At 39.5% G+C, this 22,635-nt stretch overlaps 2 protein-coding genes across 2 annotated transcripts in view; one reads left to right on the plus strand and one right to left on the minus strand.

Moving 5' to 3' along the window:
* Window positions 1–17,248, plus strand: part of LOC120428213 (uncharacterized) — a 60,251-nt gene extending 43,003 nt beyond the window's left edge. The window contains exons 2-5 of the mRNA XM_039593190.2: window positions 4,730–6,512; window positions 13,422–16,341; window positions 16,401–16,546; window positions 16,613–17,248. Coding sequence (XP_039449124.1) covers window positions 4,730–6,512; window positions 13,422–16,341; window positions 16,401–16,546; window positions 16,613–16,915 — 5,152 coding nt within the window. The 3' untranslated portion in view covers window positions 16,916–17,248. The remainder of the gene's footprint in view (window positions 1–4,729; window positions 6,513–13,421; window positions 16,342–16,400; window positions 16,547–16,612) is intronic.
* Window positions 17,249–19,106: 1,858 nt separating this feature from the next.
* Window positions 19,107–21,846, minus strand: LOC120428220 (uncharacterized). Its single transcript, XM_039593198.2, has 3 exons — window positions 21,313–21,846; window positions 21,145–21,255; window positions 19,107–21,091 (listed from the first exon to the last, which is right to left on the minus strand). The coding sequence occupies exons 1-3, from the start codon at window positions 21,738–21,740 to the stop codon at window positions 20,956–20,958; spliced, it is 675 nt and encodes a 224-aa protein (XP_039449132.1). The 5' UTR covers window positions 21,741–21,846; the 3' UTR covers window positions 19,107–20,955.
* Window positions 21,847–22,635: the final 789 nt, after the last annotated feature.

A 22,635-nucleotide genomic window follows, 5' to 3' on the forward strand; every position in this document is an offset into this window, starting at 1 on the left:
CGTTCAAACTTTTTACCCATGCAGCTCAACAAAGTAAAGTTAACACAAATTAATCGGATAATTCGATTAAACGCCAAAGCAAATAAATAAATCTTTCTCCGGATCAGAAAACGGGACCACAAACAAGAGACTTGCGCGATGGCGTAACGCAAGGCAAGTGACGAACCCCTTTCCTAGAGTGCGCGCAGATCGAATCGATTATGTTATCCGCGCCAAATTCGTCGCGTGAAATATAGAAATTTTCGAACCCCTCTTTTCAGCCTGCGATATTTGAGCACGCGTGCCGAATATCACGCAACCACACGTTTGTTGCATGCAAGTTTCTGCACGTGAATTGGCCAAACCTCATTAGCAAAGGTAATCCAATTAGCTGGTGGGAAGGGGCTCTTACAAGAAGCGAACAAATTGCTGCTGCATTTTGTGGCCTTTAAATAAAAATGGTCTCTTATTCACAACCATATACCAGCTAAGCAGCTAATCGTGTAGAGCGACATGTAGAAAGTGTAAATTGCCGGCATTTTTCGTCGTCCACTTTCTTCGAGCGCCCGGCTCTATTGTTTCGCTGCACTATCTTTGTTTGTGTGCAAAGGCCAAAATAGTTGACCTGGCAAAGTGGTGGGGCCTTATCACGACGGAAACATCCGCGAACTGTGGTGCACTGTTGGCTGGGCAGGAGGTCAAAATTTAAAACTAGAAATGGAAATTATTCTTTTTAATGATTTATAAAATTTATTTTTAATTTAAAATAATTAGGGTAGGGTACTGCCCATGATCGCATAAATGTCCCATATGCATTTCACCGCTTTTGAGTAAATGATGCAGTTTGGTTCAAAATCGTGTGCTCTTTCAGAAAAGCCTACAACATCCAGTGCTTTGTTCTAGAAATCAGGAGGGAATCAAGTTTTTTCGAGAAATCTTTACTCGTAGCCTTATGTGTGGGACAAACTTCAAATGCGTTTTTCTCAGCTTGCTGTTTTTGCATATGGGACATTTATGCGAACATGGGCAGGGTAGTCATCAATAAGACACTTTTGGTTTTTAACATTCAACGATTTTTATATTTTTTTCATCAGCATGTTTCAATGAGCTTTTTGTTGCAATTTCTTTCTTTTAATGTGTTCTAACATTCAACTGTCTCACTGAAGACGCACTTGGCAGGAACAATGAGACAGCTGGGGAACAATGAGACACTCTACAAAAATCAATACTTTTCTAGTAAAACATCAAGGTTTTATATTGTTCCATTGCAGGAGACTTGCTTTGAACATTTTCAAACAATTTTTTCAACATGAAACCTCAATTAACAAAAGTTATACTAAAATGTATTTAAATTTTGTAAAATCCATATATTTTACGAAATAACTTTATATTTTTTGTTAAATGAAGTTCAAACTCAATAAATATGCCAAAAATCACTTCCAATTCATGTTTTGAAAGATTTCCATAGATTTTGAAAAGTTTATTGAAGAAAAATCAAAGTGTCTCATTGTTACCCATGGGCCGAAAAGAGTGGGGAACAATGAGACAGCCCTGGATTCTAGGTATATTCTAATTTTTGGTCAAACCTAATAAAAAGACATTGTAGCCCAACTCATGCCCTGTGAAATGACGAAAGAAATTTGGAGAAATATTAGTATCTTTTGTTAATGGCAGCCTATGAGCGAAAATGTAATTTTTAGTCATAATTTACTTTTACACCCCAGAATCAAACATGTATGAATAACTTTGCAAGGGAGCGTCCATAACCAAAATCACTATTATGGCAGACGTGTATCTAGTAGACACACCTTTCCCCCAAATATGAGCCTGATTGGTTGAAACTACGTCTTGTGAGAGCCATTTTATCATTGTTCCCCGTGTCTCATTGATGACTACTCTACCCTATTAAAATTCGCATAACAGGTTTTGTTAGATTTGTTAGGATGACTTTCCTCCGATTTTTTGAAAACTTATATAAAATTTTGTATAAATTTTGAAATCGTGACTTTACGTAAGTTTATTTTTTTTCAGATAAAAAGTCGAAAAAAAAAACATTCTGCAAATCGACTTTTCTTTGTGTTTTTTTTTATTTGAATGAAATTTTGTCCAAGCATTCCCTATGCCAAAGAAGCAATTTTGCATCATTAGTTTTTCCATACAAGTCACCTTACAATTTTGGGGGGTGGTCATACAAAAGGGGTATGTAAATGTATGAAATTCTGCATCTTGGGAAGGGGTTTTCTAATCGACTTGATGTCTTTGGCTAAGTTAACTTAAAGTTAAATTTCCAAAATACGTATTTTTAAATTTTCGATTTTTTTATATGTTTAGGGAACTAAAAAATACTGAGCCATAGTGCGTGGTAGTGTAAAAACTGGTTTAGGAGATAAGAATTTTAGAAAAAAAAAAATTTATCAGAAAATATTAAAACCTGAACAAAAACATTGAAAATATTTTTTAATGCAATATCAAATTTGTTATACGAATACAGTCCAGACTCGATTATCCGAAGGCTTTGGCAAAATTTTACTTCGGATAATCGAACCACAAAAACAATGTTGCTGTCATGACCCGTGAACTACTCTAAAGTGATTTAGATTTTTTTAATCCAAGATGGCGGCCAAAATGGCGGTGATGAAATATTGAAAAATCCGTTTTTTTAATTTAAAAGGCCATTCAAATTTGACTAAAATGGGGTCGCAGAACTCGAGTTTGATGTTAAAAGTAAGAAAATAGTAATTAACTTTTTTTTAAATAAAATGTAATAAAATGTTATAGCTACATTTAGGTATACATTTGAGTTTTTTCTAAATGTTACCTAATTAGCCTGTAATTTTCAACTGACGATTTCTCGGAAACCATTGGTACGATTTTCAATGTTAATATATGAAACTTTTGTGAAGTTTTAAAATCAAGCTTTACTTTTGAAAAAGGTCTACAAATAGCAAATATTCATGATTTCTTAGTTTACACCACAATATGAAAAAATAAAAAAAAAACACAAAACATGAAACTTTTGTGAAGTTTTAAAATCAAGCTTTACTTTTGAAAAAGGTCTACAAATAGCAAATATTCATGATTTCTTAGTTTACACCACAATATGAAAAAATAAAAAAAAAACACAAAACATTTTTTTTTAACATTGAAAACCGGACCAATAGTTTCCGAGATATCGTTAGTTGAAAATTATAGACCAATGAAATTACATTTGAAATGTCTTCGATCATTTAATACGTTTTTAATCATTCGACATCAATATTGCAAAAAATGACAGTTTTAGTATTATTATTTGTATCTTGATTGTGCAAATGTTTTCATAAATGCGTACATTTTGGAAAATTATGAAGCACTTATTAGCACTTCCGATAAGTTAGAAATTAAACTGCTATTGACATGATTAGCACTTCCGATAAGTTAGAAATTAAACTTCTATTGGCATGCATGAAAAACTTTGAACTGTTGATTTTTTTACCAAATTTCTTTGTCCGAATTTGCCGGTAGAAGATAATGAAGTTGGGTAACATATTCTAAATCAATATTTTGGTTAATTACTTGATTTTTCGTTTAACCTTTTTTTTTTAATGATTTGGTAGGCTACCTCATCCAAACACTTTTCAAAATTGTTGTCATCAATTTATTTAAAAAAAAAAAACCTTTGCACCATGCAGATTTAAGTTAAAATAGTAAATTTAAAAAGGTCCAAAATTGCATTCATAATTGTGGAATAAATCAAGCAAAACAATGTAATTTTTCCAACGACGAAGTGTACACAAACAGTCCACCTTGCTCGTTCTTAATGTAAACATCAAATGACGTGAGCAGGATAGACTGTTAGTTTACTCTTCGTAATGCTCTTATTTTATTACTTCTATCTATAAAATACTAAGAAAATTAACAAGTTTGTTTATTATGACAAAAGTTTTTACCCAATTTTTACCTTAGTCTGGTCGGGTCTTTTAATTCAAAACATTGCCATTATTATTTTTTTCAAAAAAAATGTGGTCAGGAAGATATGCTTTATTTTTCTAGTTATTTTTTTAATTCTGCTGGTTTTTGTTAAGTAAAGAGAAAATCTTATTTGCATCGAAAAATAAAAATAATGTTAGAGATCTCAGATTTGAAAATTATTTGTGAAATAAATGTTAAATTTTATGATTTTTTTCTTTAACAAAGTAAGATAATAAATGTATCGCTTTGGACAGACAATGTTACCCCAATATTACTTATTCAGTTTAATTTGTACTTTTGTGCTTAATTTTCCTATCTACATTTTGAAATTATTGTGTCAGAGTTGAAATTCTGCTGATCATGCAATAAATTTCGTCAAGCATTGATTAGTTACACTATATTGACACAAAAACTCGAATTTTGACCATTCAATCCCACTGTCCCCACCGCACAGCGTAAACGGCCGGAAAACACACGACTCCATCCACATCTCCCGTGTTTTCACATGTCCACCTTAATTTGTTAATCGGGAGGAAAATTATCACACCCGTGTGTTTTGTCTTCATCTCTCTGATTGTAGCAGACTCCAAGAGATCGGAACATAACAATGGCCCCGACCTGCCGCGTCAGTCGGTGGAATCTGACCAACTAACCAACAGTCAGTCTCTGCTGGGAACCACTTTCTTCTTCTTCTGCTTGGGCCACGTGACAAGTGCGGGAAAATCTACGCGATCTTAGTAGCGCGCTCGTGAAAGTTCAACGCAATGTCATTCATGAATTCTTCCGTTTCCGTTTCTTCCAGGGACCTGAGCGTTCATCGACGCCGCGAAAGTGCCCCACCCCTAACCCAGAACATCACGTCGGCGTCGTCTTCGGGCGTGGCCAGCTCGTTACGTGATGAATCGTACCTGGAGAAACTGAACAAGTTCAACGAGTTCCGCAACCAGCAACGGCTCGAACGGATCGCCGAAGGTGTTGCCCTGGAACCGACGACGTCGCCTGGCCGTCAAGGTAGGATTCCCAGCGTGATCGAGGAGGAAAGTGACGGCCTAACGGGAGGTACGCTCAGCGACATCAGCTCGGACGTCGAGGTCAGCTGCGAGGAACGGAAGGCTTTGCTCAAGAAGTTTGAGGCTCCGAAGAGTCCGAGGTACACGCGACATCGGTCCGACGGGGTAGCTCCGAGAAAGCCCAAGCGATCTGTAGAGTTTTACAGAAACATTAACCGAATTCCGGAGAGCGGTGAACAAGGTTTGAACAACGGCAAGAATAGCAATGTCTCCGAGAGGTTCTCCATGCCGACGATGTTGCCCTCGGGGATAGCGAAGCGAAACAAAACGCGATTTTCGAAACCCAACAACTCTATTTACGAGAACGAAGTTGAAGAGTTTGAAAATCAGCACGTCAGAGATACTCTGGGAGATACGTACGCAGTGCAGAGTCCACCCAGTCGGTTCTACAAGAAAAATTCCAGTCCATATGTGAAACCTACCGTCCCGTGTCGAGTCGCGCCAGCGGTCGTCGATACCACACCAAAGAAGCAGGTCAATTTACTGCAGAAATCATCACGCCCCAAGAGCTTTAAAGACAAACCAGCTCCACCACCTCCGCTCCCAATGACGGAGCCACCGAAACTGCAGAACCACATGAACGAAAGTGGTTCCGATGCACAGTTCGCAGGATCGTACAAGGGCTTCGATCTCAACGCGTCCTCAATCTATGACGAGCACGTGATTTCTTCACGTGGATACCGCGGCAACATGACGACGACCAACGCAACCAGCTCATCTGCGAAAGAACGCCGGAAGTCACCCTTCTACCAAACCATCATCAATAAACACGGCGATCTGGTGGACTACGCGCTCCCGTTCAGCGATACCCAATCCGAGCAAAACTCATCCAAAAACGGAACCCTGATCAATGACATTCGCGCCTGCGAAGAAGTCATCAACGAGAACTTTGACTTCCTGAACAGCAACGTCCACCCGACCTCCACGGTCCTCATCGACGACTGCACCAGCATGATCAACGAACCGATAAGCGTCCTCAAGCAACGCGCCCCCCACATCGTAACCGATCTCGATCGCTCCCTCCAAAGCAAAAACGAACCCACGGACGAAGTCGACCTGGTGATCCACGAACCCAACGACATCCTGCTCGAACTGGACTCGCTGGAAAAGTGGAGCAAAAGCATCCAGCTGTCCGACGACTTCCTGCAGAAACAATTCACCGAAAAGAACATGCTCGAACACTTTCAGCGCGCGTCCAGCGCCCTCCTCATCTGCTGGCCCAAAGACGTCCACTACCGGGTCGGGTCGCTGCGCAGCCCCTTCCTGGCCCCGCTCGAGTACTCGGCCGGTCTGTTCCGCAACACGCCCGTTACGCTGCGCAAGTACTCGCTGAACGTCGAGCGCAGCCTGTACTTTGCCGAGGAGGGCTGCAAGAAGGACGCTGATCTGCTGAACCAAATCAAACACTACGCGATCGCGTCCCTGATGGCCGTCTGCTACGATCCCGGGCTGAACCAGGCCACGCTGGTGCTGGAGCCGTTCGACTTTACGCTCTTCGACTACATTCACAAGATGGTAAGTTGCGATCTTCTTTTCAATAAATTTTGCCATAATTATGGTCCCTCCTGATCACAAATCCGAGACCTATTTTCCGTTGTCTCGTTGAGATAGAATGGGCGTTTCTCTTTTCTCAATTCATATTTGGGAGCTGTTTATAGAAAAGTGCTATACAAATTTAATGAACGTATTTTCTGATCGATGCATTGTTTTTTGCAAGTGACGAAATGACCATTTTAAGGTTAAAGTCACGTCAATCAAATAAACAACAACATTGTTTTTTGCCAATGTTTAGGTTATCAATAGGAATGTTCAGAAAAAATGATGGTACCTCCCACATTAACTCAGTGCGGACGTTACGCATCGGCGGCCGTTACTGATCGTGTAGTCCGCCCTAGAACCGCCCTGGCGGACCGAGGGCGGGCCGCCTGGGCGGTTGAAATTTGACATTTGAAATTTTTCAATTTCGTCCGCCCTCCATCCGCCTTGGCGTGCCATGGGCGCATCGCCTGGGCGGTTCAAACTGATCGCTGAAATGTTTCAATATCGTTCGCCCCTCAATCGCCGCGGCGAGCCAAAGGCTGATTGCCGTGGCGGTTTGCATCTGAAGGAATTTATTTCGAATTTGACATTTCAGTCAGTTTCCAACGAGCTTCGGTGGGTGTTGTTATTTAATCGGCGGCTGCTGATTTTCGTTGTTAAGTTTGTGTTGGGAGAAGTGTTGTGTTGTTTAGATTGTTTACTTATGTAAACAAACAGTTGAAAGTGCATTTGAAATAGTGATTGAAGGTTGTTTTGCAAGAATAATCGTTATTGTTGGTGTAATTTATGTGACACCCCTTATAAATATTGTTGGCAGATGTGCAAACATTTGGAATACTTAGAATTTGATATGTTTCATTGTTGTTATGATTTGATTTGTTCTTTTTTGTATGTTTGTATGGAAATTTGGTGTACATTTTGGTAAAAAGTATATCTTTCCCAGGGAAACCTCTTGAAGAGTATCGAGGTGACATTTACAAAGCGGATTTTGTGCCAATGTTTACTCAATTAATGTTAATGTTTTTTTGTGTGAATGTTAACACTTTAAAGGTTGCGGGTTCAGTGCCAGCAGTGGAGGCAATTAGTGGTGCAGCAGCGATTTTTGTCTTTCTTTTGTTTGACGTTTTTCAGGTGTGCATGATGCAGGACGTGGGTAGGAAGTAATTTCAATTATTTTTAATTATCAGTTCAGCGGCAACAATATCATTTAAAATTGTGTTTAATTTTTTTTACAGCTTCCTGGATCATTTATAAATGAACTGCTTATATGTATTTATCTATTCTTCATTTGATTTATTTGAATGTTTATATCATTCCTATTCCTTGTCCTTTTTTCTACCATTACTCCATACCATATATGATCAAATTTCATGAACTAACGACAGTTACTGAAATAGCAATGGAACCATCTGAAGAATTTGTCTTTAAAATATAATTATCTTTCTTCCAGCTTCCGGGAATCTTCTTCAATTTTAATGCCTACATTTATCTATTCACTAGATGATTTATTTAAATGTTTATATCCTTCCTTATCCTATTCCTTTTCTTTCAGCAATGGAACCATCTGGAGCATTTGTCTTTTTAATTATAGTTGTTTGTTTTGCAGCTTCCCGGAATCATCTTCAAAATTACTGCTTATTTGTATTTATCTTTTCACTGTAAGATTTATTTTTATATTCATATCTACCATTCCCCCATACAATATATGATCAAATTGAATGACAAGAAAGAACATGGGGTGTAATCTACTAGGATACTTTCCTCGGATTAGCTGCGCTTGTGTTTGATTAGATTAGAGTATGATTTGTTAACATTTAATACGTTGCCTGTTTATATGTTAGTACCAATAATACATGAACATTTTAAATAATTTAGTTTTTAAGAATTAGTTTAATAATTATTATTATTTGCAGGAAATGGAAAATCTTCGCAACAAGTTTGCTTATCAATATATTATTTTGTTTCTTTATTTTTTTCATCATTTCACCTCAGTGAACTAACAACGCACGTAAGATGTATTGAGAACAAAATTTTTTTTGAACATTATGTTTTTTTAATATTTTTGTTTTATTTCTAAATTTCAGCACACAAGAATCTACAAAGATCTGCATTTCTATATAAGGCACTTTGTGTTTTTTTCAGTTTTAGATGAACTTGAAAAAACACTATCAGAATCCTGAAGGAACCTGAACGGGTATTCTGCTTGGGCGGATGAAATATGTATGAATGGCGAATCGAGGGCGAGCCACGGCGGTTGGGGCATTTTGGGCGGATGAACTTTATATGGAAGGCGGAGCGGGGGCGACCCGCTGGCGAACCAACCTACGGGGGCGGCCGAACCGTATATGAGAGGCGCATCAAGGGCGAGCCAAGGCGGTTGGGGCTTTTTGGGCGGATGAACTTTATATAGGGGGCGGATCGGGGGCGACCCGCTGGTGAACCAATCTACAGGGGCGGCCGAACCGTATATGAGAGGCGCATCAAGGACGAGCCAAGGCGGTTGGGGCTTTTTGGGCGGATGAATTTTATATGGGGGGCGTATCAAGGGCGACCCGCTGGCGGATCATCTTACATGGGCGGCCGAACCGTATATGAGAGGCGCATCAAGGGCGAGCCAAGGCGGTTGGGGCTTTTTGGGCGGTTGAATTTTATATGGGGGGCGGATCGGGGGCGACCCGCTGGCGAACCAACCTACGGGGGCGGCTGAACCGTATATGAGAGGCGCATCAAGGGCGAGCCATGGCGGTTGGGGCATTTTGGGCGGATGAACTTTATAGGGGGGGCGGATCGGGGGCGACCCGCAGGCGAACCAACCTACAGGGGCGGCCGAACCGTATATGAAAGGCGCATCAAGGGCGAGCCAAGGCGGTTGGGGCTTTTTGGGCGGATGAACTTTATATAGGGGGCGGATCGGGGGCGACCCGCTGGCGGACCATCTTACAGGGGTGGACGAACCGTATATGAAAGGCGGGTCGAGGGCGAGCCACGGCGGTTGGGGCTTTTTAGGCGGATGAACTTTCTATAGGAGGCTTATCGAGGGCGACCCGCTGGCGGACCATCCTATAGGGGCGGTTGAACCATACAAAACGGCGTATGTGGGGCGGATGAACGGCGGGTGAAACATTTCAAGGCAAACCTGGGCGACCCCGGGGCGAGTCGCTGGCGGACCAACGTCACGATAAAAAAACTGATCGTGCGCCAAATTGTTGCAAATTTTATCCGCCAGCGGGTCGCCCGTGGTCCGCCAAATCAAACGCTGGCGGATCGCCAGAGCGGTTTGGCGGTCCGCCAGCGAACCGCCGGCGGGCTGCCCAGTCAATGTGGGCTGTAACAACACAGTTTTATTATAATGTTTTGGCAGTCAAGGACAATTTTTATAAACTTTACCGCTTTTTTAAGCAATCCCCATTTATCCAGAAGTGCACACTTTTAACTAATAATGGCTTCAAATCGCTTCATCGCTGGGTACAATAAAATGCAATTGTTAAAATTTCAGCAGATTTTCACTTACTGGAAACCGGTGCATAAATCAGAATTTTTAACTGTTAAGTAATGGGAATTTGTTATCCTTTTTGGCTAAAATAAGCGCGATTGACGACTGACAGCGATTACGAAACACGAAACCACGTGCTTGGAATTTGACAATGTATTAAGGCTCTGGAAAGCATCATTCCCGATCGGCCATTTGGCGGCCATGTTTGTTTTAGAAAAACATTCAAATCTTGATTCAAAATGTATCAATCAAAAAATGGTTTTCTCTGTGTTGGTTGTAGAAGCATTTTACATATCGTGATTATTTTTTTATTTCAATTTACTATTTCTGGACCCTGAATTCAGAACCATCATTGACAGTCATTGCCTCAAAAGTGAAAGACACCTTCTACGACCTTATGTTTTGTGTCAGAGTCTAAAATTTATTCAAATCCCTTTACAGTCCAGACTCGATTATCCGAAGTGTCGATTATCCGAAGTTCGATTATCAAAAGGTTTGTTTGAGACTTCGGATAATCAATCAGGAACATTTTTTTTTCGATTTTTTTATTTTCTTACTTTTTTTTTTATTTTCTTACTTTCAACATCACATTCGAGTTCTGCGGTTCAGTTTAGTCAAATTTGAATAGTAGATGTAAAAATTAAAAAATGCATTTTTTTTTTCAATATTTCATCATCGCCATTTTGGCCGCCATTTTGGATTTAAAAATTCTTAATCACTTTAAAGTATTTTAAGGGTCATCCTAAAGCTCAACGATCAAAAATAAGACAACGGAAAAAAAATTCGTGATTCGATTACCCGAAGTTTCGTTTATACGAAGTGTAATTTTGCCAAGGCCTTCGGATAATCGAGTCTGGACTGTATTTTAATTCTTAAATTTTATTTTTTTTCTAAATTTAAAATTTTGAATTTCAGAATTCATGATTTTTTTTTTCATTTAAGAATTTTTGTGTTTTGAACTTCAAAATTCTGAATTTTAAAATTAATAAATTAGTTTTTTTATAATTTTTTTTAATGTAGAATTTTAAATTTTTTAATTTTATTTTATTATTTTTTTTTTATTTTGGATATTGTTTGTTTTATTTCTGAATTTATTTTATTTAAATTTATGCGGCTTTTGATTTTGAATTATTTTTAAATCAAATTAAATGATCTTGAATTTTCGTATTTTTCTGAATTTCCAGATTTTAAATTTTAGAACTTTTGAATTTCAAATTCTAGATTTTTTGAATTTCCGAATTTTGATTTTTTAATTTCTAAATCTCCAAAGTTTTGAGATTTGAAAAAAATGGTTTAAGTTTTAATTTTTGAAAATTTGGATTTTTAATTTTATTTCTGACGTTTTAGCGAAGTAATTACTTATACAGTGAAAGATTCTTAAAATCTTAAATGCCGCCATCTTAGACTTTAGAAACCATATAACTTTGGAGTTATATTTTAAGTTAGAGAAAAACAAAAATTTCTTGATTTGATTATCTCGAGTGATATTTTAACGAGTTCAAACTAAATAAAAATTTCCAAATCTTTAGATTTTTGAATTTTTTATTCTTCAATTTTAATTTTTTTTATTTTCGAAATTTTATTTTTTTATTGCAGAATTTTTGATTTTTTTCACTTAAGCATATTTGAGTTTTGAATTTCAAACTTCTAAATTTATATATTTATAGATTTGATTTTGTGGAAATTGTGTTTTTTTTTATTTCTGCATTTTTTTATCATTTTTTTTTGCGGTTTTTATCAAATTAGGAGTTTTTGAATTTCGGGATTTTGTTAATTTTTAACATGTGAATTTTAAATTCCTGATTTTTTGAATTTGTTTCTCTGTTTTTTTATTTCTCCATATTTTAAATTTTCAAAATTTGAAAAACTTTAAATTTTCAATAAAAAAATTTGATTTCATTATCTGGAGTGATATTTTAACGAGTTCGAACTGCACAAAAAATTTCAAATCTCTAATTTTGGAATTTTTTATTCTATAATTTTCAATTTTTTTTTTATTTTCAAAATTTTGATTTTTTTCACAGTTTTTAATTTCAAACTTCTAAATTTATATATTTTAAATTTGATTTTGTGGATATTGTGTTTATTTTGGATTTCTGCATTTATTTTAATCAGAGTTAGTTTTGCGGTTTTAATCAAATTTGAGTTTTTGAATTTCCGGATTTTTTTTATTTTAGAACTTTTGAATTTTGAATCCTTGATTTTTTTGAATTTGAATATTTTTTTTATTTCTAAGTCTTCAAATTTTAGATTTTCAAAATTTTAAAAACTTTAATTTTTTTAATTTTGAACTTTAACAATTTTTAAATTTGAAAATATTTAAGTTTTGAATGTTTTGGATTCATAATTTTTTATTTTTTAAATTAATATTTGTATTTATAAATTTCTGTTTATATTTTTTTACAATAGAATTCGGATCAACATTTTTCATGCTAATAAAACAGAAAATATTCATTAACGGTTTTCATTTCTCAGGAACCAAACAATAATGTCCGAAAGATATAAAGAGAATTTTCTGAACCTTCTAAAATTATATTTGGAAATATTGACGGTTTATCGCTAATTTCTGTTTTTTTTATTGATAAGGCCGTTGCAAATATTTTTTGAAGTTTATGTCCCTCGACTCTGACCAAAGTCGCAAAAAAAATAAAAAAGTTTAAAAATTGAATTTACGAGCCATGGTTTTAACATTTGACTGAACAAAGTGTTTAAAAATGCATTTTACACCTGCCCAGTTATTTTGTAATCATTAGTTTCCAAAATACCTAAGTATTGACGAAAATTTATTTTTTTGCAAAAAAAAAGTTTTTGCGGTGCTGTTCATTGGACTTTCATAAAAATTCAAAATACCTACTTTAAATCCAGCCCAAACATGCTAAATATGATTATCAATGCAGAAAAATGCGTTTGAGATTGTTTTAAGTTGATTTGACTTCTATTTTCATTAAAATTTTGAAGATTTTTAAAAAAATATTTCATTTGCTCCCTGATTTTTCGGACCAATTTTGAAGGGGGGGCGACATAAACTTTGAAAAATATTTGCAACGGCCTAAAAGGTTTAGGATTACAGTTTTATGCCTGATTTTTCAAAAGATCAAAACTTGTTCAAACAAACTTTTTTCCAAACATTTCGTTTTGAGAGAAAAGTGATAAAACATTTTCTTGTTACATCACAACCATCAGAAATCAAAACTCAAGTAACAATTTTATGAATATTTTCATAGGTTTTTTTTTTTTGTCAGAACAGCTTCAAAATTAGTATCGAACAACCAGTGATGCAAAATTTCTTTATTGGACAAATAGAAAACATAAATTAAATTTTTTTTTACGCAAGGCTAGTGCATTGCTCCCACTTATTCGATTTAATAATAACTCCATTAAATACCTTCCAGAACAAACGTCTCTCGCTGTTCCACGCGATCACCGTCGTCCAGCAGATTGCATCGGCCGTCGCCTACCTGCAAGAGTGCGGCTACATCCACTCCAACATCTCCAGCGGCACGGTCCTGATGCGCCGCTACCCGTACGCCGTCAAGCTGACCTCGTTCGAGCTGGCCACCGAGATCGCGGACACGGTCCGCAAGGACATCGAGAACCGCTACGGCAGCACGTCCTCCTCGCGCAACTCCATGACCTCGTCCCAGAACGAGGAACTCAAGAAGATCACCACGTACTCGCGGCTGATCAAGAACGACGAGCAGTTCATGCGCGACAAGTACCGCAAGCGGTCGAAGGAGGTGTCCGAGTGCCGCCGAAGATCGGCCCGATCGACGCTGGGTGATAACAGCGCGTACGATCTGCAAGCGAGTCGGTACCTGCCGTACTGCAAGGAATATCGGGAAAAGTTTTCGCTTTTTTATTACGTGGCGCCGGAGTTGCTGGTTCCGAAGGCGAACTTTGTCTTCCCGACGGTCGCGACCGACGTGTACTCGCTGACGCTGCTTCTGTGGGAGATTTTGAACGGGTACGTTCCGTTTGTGGTTTACAGCAGACAGGAGCTGGAGAAGCTGCACGTGTCGGCGGCGCTGTTACAGCTGCCGATGTTTGAGAAGGAGCGGTGCGATCACTTCCGGAAGGTGTTCGAGACGGGGCTGGCTGATTTGAGCGGGAGGAAGTTGACGGTTTCGGATATCTTGGATACGGTGGATTGTTTGCTGTTGGAACAGGACTCGGAGAAGCAGACACGGTTGAATGGGTTTTCGGATGACTACGAGGAACGGATGGACAATTCGGAGGTTAGGAAGAAGAACGAGCTGAACGATGTGCGGAAGCAGAGCGCGATGGAGAAGACGGACAAGAAGTACTTCCAATCGAGTGGTGATTATGTCAACGCGGAAAGCATAGCGAGAGCGAAGCAACGGCCGGTGAAACCGGCCCGCAAGATCAACAAGCCGAAAGTGGAGAAGGAAGAAACGAAGAAGTCTTCGTTGGGATCAAGCTTTAACCTGTCCAACTCGGCGCTGTACCAGTCGATCTTTGACTTTAACAACAAGTTCCTGTCGCCGCGATCGTCCAAGCCAATCTACGAGCGAACCAGCACGGTCAAGAAGCACAAGAAGCCGGCGAGGGCCGGTAAGAAAGCGGTCAAGGAGTTGTTTGAGCCAACTGCGCAGACTGACAGCAGAAGCGGAAGCTTCCACAATTTGAGCGAAGACGTCGCCAAGCATGCGGTGGGAAAAACTCAGGAGGTCATTGGTCCGTTGGAGGTGTACTGCAAAGAGAGTCCTGCCAAAATGAACATCAACAATGAAAAGGCAAAGTTCTTCAAGGAAACGCTTCTGGACAAGGACAGTAGCGCGTACGATCGCACGAACGAGGCTCCCCAGAGTGTCACGTCCAAGTCGTGCGATAGCTCGCCGGGTACCCGAAGGAAATCCGTCTACCCGTCCAAGCTGTCCAACTCGATGCGGTTCACGATCGGTGACATTACACTGCCGGACACGCCGATCGCGAGGAAGAACAAAATCCGCAAACACGCGTGGCTATCCGACCAGAAGCTGGGAATGTCCGAGGGTAACACTTCGACGCCGGTGACGCCTCAGGGACGACGCTTGTGCTCGTTCTTCAACGATTTGGACTCGCGCCGAGCGGGTCGATCGCAGGGCGAGTTCTGCACGCCGTTGAACATGAACATATCTTCGTCGATGCAGGAGATTAAACCGAAGAAGATCAACATCAGCGTGAACATCATCAAAAGCTCGGACGTTGGTAGTCAGCTGAAGGCGTGCAGCGAGGACTTTAGCAAGACGAGTCCGGCCATCGTGGACATTGACATCGATGAACCGGCGGTGGGGGAGTGCGGCACTCAAAAGGCGGAATCTGCGGGCAACATTTTCGAGGATACACTGTGGAAGAAAGAGAAGGAACTGTGCGAACGATCGCAGCACCGACGATCAACCAACGATCTTGACGAGGCGGATAAATCGGCATCGGTGATAACGGCCCACTTGACGTCGGTTCGCGACACGATCCGAAAGATTGAAACCACATTTGAAAACACCGGCTTTGACTACAGTCCTGGCCGTAAGTCGATCGGGGATAGCGCCAAGAAGGTTGAAGTGGAGAAGAAAATCTCGGAGGAGTCGGTGGTGGTTGAGGAGAACTTGCTGATCCCCACCAAGGTTCTTGAGCTGGAGAAGACGATCGAGCAGTGCACGCCGGTGGAAGTCGAGACAAAACCATCGGTGAGCCATCTAGACGTGGTTCTGACCAACAATACTCAGAAAAAGAAGGAAGAACTGCTGCAACATCAGCAGCATCCGGAGACGCCACTGTTCAACCCGAATTCCCAGCTTTTCATTCGTCGCAAAGCGACCAACGGCACGTCGAGCAGCGTCATTCAGCGTACCGTGTACCGGGAAAGCATCGTGTCCAGCACCGATCTACCCGGGCTGGACAAACTCAACAGTCCGACGCAGGCGCAACCGGGAAGTGCTCGCAAGACCAAGCTGACGACCCGCGTGACGGTCAACATGCGGAAGATCTCGCGACGTGCCTCGGACATTGGCACCAGCCCGGCCCCCTCACGACCAAGCTCGTTCATCGTGGAGGACGAGTTCGCGCAGCCTCCGTCGGGTTGTGTAACGCCCACGAATGGACCGACAGCGGCTCCCTTCCGCCACTCCTGTGGCAACGACCTGCTGAAAGCGATCGCGGCGGTACGAAGTTCCAGCGTCAACGAGAGCCGGCCCACATCCTCCGTTGCCGGCGATCGCCGGAGTATGTGCACCCCGGTAAAGAGTGGACCACGTGGCGACCGGTTCGTTTGCTGCAACTGTGGAAGCTCGATGGTGCCAGCGGACAGTTTGAATGGTGAGTTATCTTATTTTTTTCTTTCACAAATTTATATTAATTCAATTTTCTTGTTGCAGTGCCCTCCGGGAGTCGCATCGGCATGTCGGCCGCATTTAGTGAGTTAAATTTTCCGCGCGAAAGTTTACCCTCAATGTTCGACGAAAATCTGGGCTTTATCCACATTCCGGGGACGCCATCCTCGCGGCAGACGCTGATGCCACCGGTAAGTATACAAAACACTACTCGATATTGATCTTGTGACCTAACGTGATCTATACCTTCTTTCTAGAACGCCCGCTCAACCGAGGATCTGTACATTGACGACGACTTTGGCCCGGGGCAGCTGCAGCTGGGGGCCAACATGGAGCTGCTGGTCGATGACGCGCACTATTTGGATGAGTTCGATTACGATGTCTACACGGAGGAGACGATCTACGACACGGAAGAGGACGACGTCAAGGTGGGCGAGCTGCAGGGACCGGACGAGGAGCAGCTGTTTGTGAGCAAGTGCGCCGACCTGAATCCGACCAGCGTGGACGGAGCGGTGTTTGCGACGATGCGGCCAACCGTTGACGGTGACGAACGGAAGTGAATCCATTTTTTTATCGCGAGTGATTATATTTTATAGAGAAGAAATTTACAAGTGATTTTGTGAGTGAATGTATATATTTATACAGGAGAGTATTTAACAAACTGAATTTAACAATTAACGGACAAACAGTATTTAGAGACTATCGAGGTCAAAGACACACTTAGGACGATTCAGCTGAAATAAATCATGGTGATACAAATGTTTACTACATAAATAAACACTTTCAAAATTCCGCAGCTATTGTGAGAAGATATCCTTTATAAGATACCAAATATTTAAACGAACATTACATGTATTTATTGCCGAATTAATAAAGTATTATTAGAAATCAAACATCTTTTTCTGAGCAGTTTTCTTCATTTTGATTTGAATGAAACTTTGTCCATCAATTTTTTATCTCTTTAGAAGCCATTTTGCATTATTGGTTCATCCACACAAGTCTCCATATAAATTTGACAAAGAAACATAGAACAAATCAAACTTCCAACCCTAAAATTTTCTTAAATTTCAAGAGTTCTTCTTTCCAGTGTTGGCATTATTGCACCCTCGCGAGAAAAAAATTGTCTCTCTCGAGTTCTCGCCGCGAGTCCCGAGCTGCCGAGAGAAACTCGCCGATTGCCCGTTCTCTCCCCCGTTCGCGAACGGGCTAGCTCGCGAGAAAGAATTGCCCGTTCGCGAGAAGTAAAACAAGTTGACAACGAAGAAAAAACAACACAACTATTGAAGTTACACTTCTTTACCATCGTGTCGTTCGCATTCATAAACCTGATAAACAAATTGCTATCTTGGAACGAAAGGCTAGCACGAGGCGCTCGCGGCGAGAGCGAGAACGCGAGAAAAAAAGGCGAGCGCGAGCGAGAAGAGAAAAGGACTACAAGTTCTCTTCTCACTCGAATCTCAACACTGCTTCTTTCTAATACTTTTTAAATTTACCGATCTATTCGAAAACAATATTTTTATTTTTTTTAAATCGCAATTAAATTTTCAAAATGGGCAAACATTCAATATAACGCCTATTTGAAATGTTAGTCTTGATTTAAAAAAAGTGAAAATATTGTTTTCGAGAAGATAAATTTCACGAATGTTTCTTATTTTAACATTGAAAATCGGACCATTAGTTGCTGAGATATCGACATGAGAAAATGGTGGGTTGTTTGGGTGAGACTAACTAAACATCAATTTTTGCTGTTCTTAACCCTCTACTGCCCACTTTTTTTGAAAATTTTCACTTTCCCTTGTTCAGGAGGTCATTTTGAGCAACATTAGTTCTACGAAAAACTTTACTTCTCTTGTTTTATGTTTTCTAGTTTTATTTTTAGTTTTTCAATTTGCATTAATCTTATGCATGTCAGTAAAAAAACAGCCGCAGTTGACCCCTAAAAAATTACATTTTTTAAAACATAGGCAAAGTCACATTAAACAGGTTAAACTTCCAACTTTTGAATTTTCTAAAATTTTAAGAGTTCTTCTTTCCAATGCTGTTTAAAGATCAAAAATTGGATGAAAAATTGATTTTTGGGGATTTTTTATATTGAAGCCCGTCTAAAGGCCGGGTTGGGTTGTAGAGGATTAAATTTTTGCATGGCAATATCTCAGCAATTAACTAAAGGTCGTATAACTTTGTTCAAAAAAGCTAAATATAGATAATTTTCTCAGCTTTTCAAAAATATTTATTTTTTCAAAAGTGGGCAAACACGGGCACAAATTTAAAAAAAATGAATAACTGCGACTTTTTTCAAAAAGTTACCTAAAAATTGCTATAACTTGAAAACGGTTCACTTTATCAAAATTTCACTGAAGTACTTTTTGATTGCAAATTAAATTTTACATCGAAAAATCAAGTTGAAAAAATTGTTGCCACTAATATTTCCTTTATTTTTTTTAAAATAGTATTGATTCAAAAATTCATAACTCGGTCAAAGATTTTTTGCACATTCTGTATATTTCTGAAAAGTTGGCATTTGATGTCCCCTAAAACATCTCAGAAAATAATATAAATTAAAAAAAGAGTTTTTTCGCAAATCAAGTTTTAGTGACAAAAAGTGAAATTAAAAATCAAATAAAAAAAAGTTTACCTTGTATCACATTTAAAAAAAAGTGTGCCATGCCATCTTCGCTTAAAAATCTGGATAGAAGTAACATTTGGTTAAGGTGAAACGGGACGCCAAATCAAAGACAACTTCGGTTCGAATTTTTTTTTTTTTTTTTTTTTTGGGAGGGTGGTCCAGCCGCACATCGTTGATGTTGAAACCTCTAAACTGGGCCCTCGTCCTGTCACGTCCGTCAGTAGTCTTGTCGTACATTACAACTAGAATCAGATCTGCCAATGAATTAGTACACTTCGACCAAATAAACACTGACGCTGTATGGATCTGACTCTAGAATAAATGCACAGTGGTGTGTTATTCATAAGTCCAACTTATTCAATTATTCATTTAAGTCCAAATATTCATTTGCTAACTACTTTGGATTGAAAATCTAAATTTTGATCTAAAATCCTCTAAACTTAATGTTCAAAACTAAACGTTCCTTTAACTGTTGCAGTACTACTTCTATAAAAAAAAACAATAAAAATTTGTGAACTAATGTACAAATAGGATAGAAATCGCGATTTTAAAAAAGGAATGATCATTTACGTCAAAAGATCCGTAGTTCCTCGATTCGCAACAATGGTCAATACAACCATAATCCGAAAACCGTTAGTTCAACAGATCAACGAATTTTGTCCGATATCATTACATTATTGATTGATCGAGACTCTATGGACAATTTGACATAAAAGAATGCCTAGTATTCTACATCTATCAAAGTTTATTGACAGCATTACTTTAACTTAACAATTGCAACTAAATTTATCATCAAATAGATTTGGAAAAGATACAGATTTATTTTTAATGCTAATGCTAAGCAACAAATCAATTGTACTATCCTGAAGTCCCACCTAAATCCCACATTGTGATAGTGAAAAAGTCACAGAAGCAGCGGTGTCTTGTGCAATTGTGATATTTTCACTATCGGAGAACTACCTAGTTCACGAAGACAGCTTATCGGTCAACGCTTAAGCCCTGGGGCTGCGACAAAGCGAGTTCTCGTAGCATGAAGTGGTGTCCATAGTGCTTATAAAAAAGAATGTATACCCAAATTTTAACTAATGCACTAGGATCAAATCATGCCCCTTGACTTTACAAGGCCCAGGGAAAGACAACTTCGGTTCGAATTAAATCAATTTCTGAACTCGATAGATTGCTTGCTATCAACATATTTATCGTCTGCAAAACACAGAACTTGTTTAAGTTACGACATTATTCCTAAAACAGACTTTTTGGGGTACAAAAACTCGATTATCCAAATTATTATGAGATGTTTTGATTGTCCGAAGTTTGTATTGGACTTCGCATTTTTTTTTTCTTACTTTTTACAGCAAATTCAAGTTTTGCTACCCCTTTTTAGTCAAATAGCTTTCGTGGTTCGATAATTCGAAAATGACAGTGAGAATTTTGGTTCGAGCCACGAGTCGTTCTCGCTCGAGCCAAAATTCTCACTGGGAACTAAGATCTTCACTTAATTTGGAAAAAAAAATTCCCGAAGACACCATATTTTTAGGATTTTTAGCAAAAAAGTTATTAGCCCTCAATAATGACTATTTCCGCACTTAGTTCCAAAAAATGGTAAGAATTTGATAGCTATTGCATTTCTTCCATACATTTTGGCGATTTTTACCATACAAACTTCAGGGACTTAGATGAAGGGGTTCCCGTGGTCAGAATGAGCTCAAATTTGGAATTTAGCCTAGTGATGGGTTAATCTTTGAATTTAGGGGGACCCCCGAGGAAGCCCGTATTTGGACCACCCTAATGAACAGCCTAGTATTTATATGGAGAAAACAATGATGCTAAATGGTTTCAATGGAGTAAGGAATCATTTTTTTTGCAAGAATCGAACCAAATGCTCTTTTGCAACACATTTTCACCGAGAGAAAGTCCCTGCCATGTTTTCAAGTAACACTCACAGCAATTTCTTATTTGTACGATCACTTAGCCTCACAACAGTACACTTATCACGTCCAGAACGCTGGTCGGGCAATGTCTCCGATATTTGTCGCACTTGTGTTCGCGACCCATTTCCTCCGCCCGATAAAACTCGACCGGCAGCTGCTCATCCGCAGAGTGTGAAGGACTAAAATGAATTACGGTTAAAGCGGAAGACTTTCTTAAGCTCAAGTCACTTACGTTAGCATAATTTGCAGCAGATCTCCGACAATCCCGTTGAACTCGTTTAAAGGGACGTCTGAAGCTTCGCAAATCGCCCGCAAAACGCATCGCTTTCCGTTGAGACCCATTCTTGAATAAAAAAGGCATAGTTAGCAAACGAAATAACGGTCACTCCTCACAACTCACCTGTTCAGGTTAATCTCCAGCGTTCGATAGGTCTTCTTCCTGGTGAACGTAGCACTTCTCCGTATCGTCTTGCCCTTCTCCGAACCGGTCTCATTTCCACCAGCCGCCGTCGCACCCCGACCCTCGACGCTGTTGATTTCCGGCGTGTCGACGCGCTTCAGCACGCCCTGCGTGTAGTCCGTCGAGTCCGTTGGCATGTTGTAGTTCATCTCGAAGTTGTACGACACGAAAATGTTCCGCCCCGGCACGATCAGCGGGATCGACAGCGCGCACAGCACTCCGGTGGCACTGTTGAACGTAAACACGAGCCGCTTGTCCCGGTGGTGGTGGTGGTGCGGAACGGTCCCGAGCTCGCTAGGACCATCCGCTTGGACCAGGCACGCCAGGACTAGTAACGCCACCAGAGCTCGCCGAATCACCAGCCACATCGCGCACTTGCATACTGAACTTGTGCGACGACCTGAGCGATGGCACGATGGGAGGAACTGGGGAGAGTCAAGTACGTGCCCGGAACGGGACTGGGCGCAATTGACGCGCGCACCTTTTTCAATGCTTGTTAACTCATTAGCACCTCGTTGGATCGCGTGTATTGATTGGGACGAATCTGGATTTCTTCAGACGACTACTTTAGCATTACTGATTCAAACTTGGATCCCAATTTCATTTGAAATTCATAACGTGGGCAGACCACGTTCACGCTGGACACTTATATTTAAATTATAACCTGTATTTTCTTAGATTTTTTTTTTCAAAAACTTGAAAACAATTTTTAAAATTTTCAATGTCTCTTAGACACTATTTTTAAAAATCAAAAAACTGCAAATATTTCGTTAAAATTAAAATTACGGTGGCTGTATCTTGAAAACGGAGCCCTTTATCAAAAAATCTGTTCAGTACTTTCGATTGCGAATTCAATTTTACATAAAAAATGTAGTTCAATTTTTTTTATATAAAATTTCGATTTTTTTCCAAAAATCACTATTTTTTCAAAAATTTATAACTCGGCGGCAGATTTTTTGACCATACTACACTATAGCTTAAAAGTTGCGGGTTTTTGTCCAATAAAACATATCAAAAAATCACGAAAATAAAAAAAAACGTATTGTGGAAAATTTAGTTTTTGTGAAAAAAATGTTAGTTAAAAAATCGGCAGTTGTTTTTTCCGTGTACCTATTTTTTTCTCAATAGTCCTCAACAATACCTACAACTTTGCCGAAGACACCAAATTGATCAGAAAATTCACTCAAAAGTTACAGCTGTTTATATATTTACGTACCATTTTTGTATGGACAGTTGCCAAAATTGTATGGAGACTTGTATAGG

This window comes from Culex pipiens, chromosome 3 (assembly GCF_016801865.2).
Source record: "Culex pipiens pallens isolate TS chromosome 3, TS_CPP_V2, whole genome shotgun sequence".
NCBI classification, from domain to species: domain Eukaryota; kingdom Metazoa; phylum Arthropoda; class Insecta; order Diptera; family Culicidae; genus Culex; species Culex pipiens.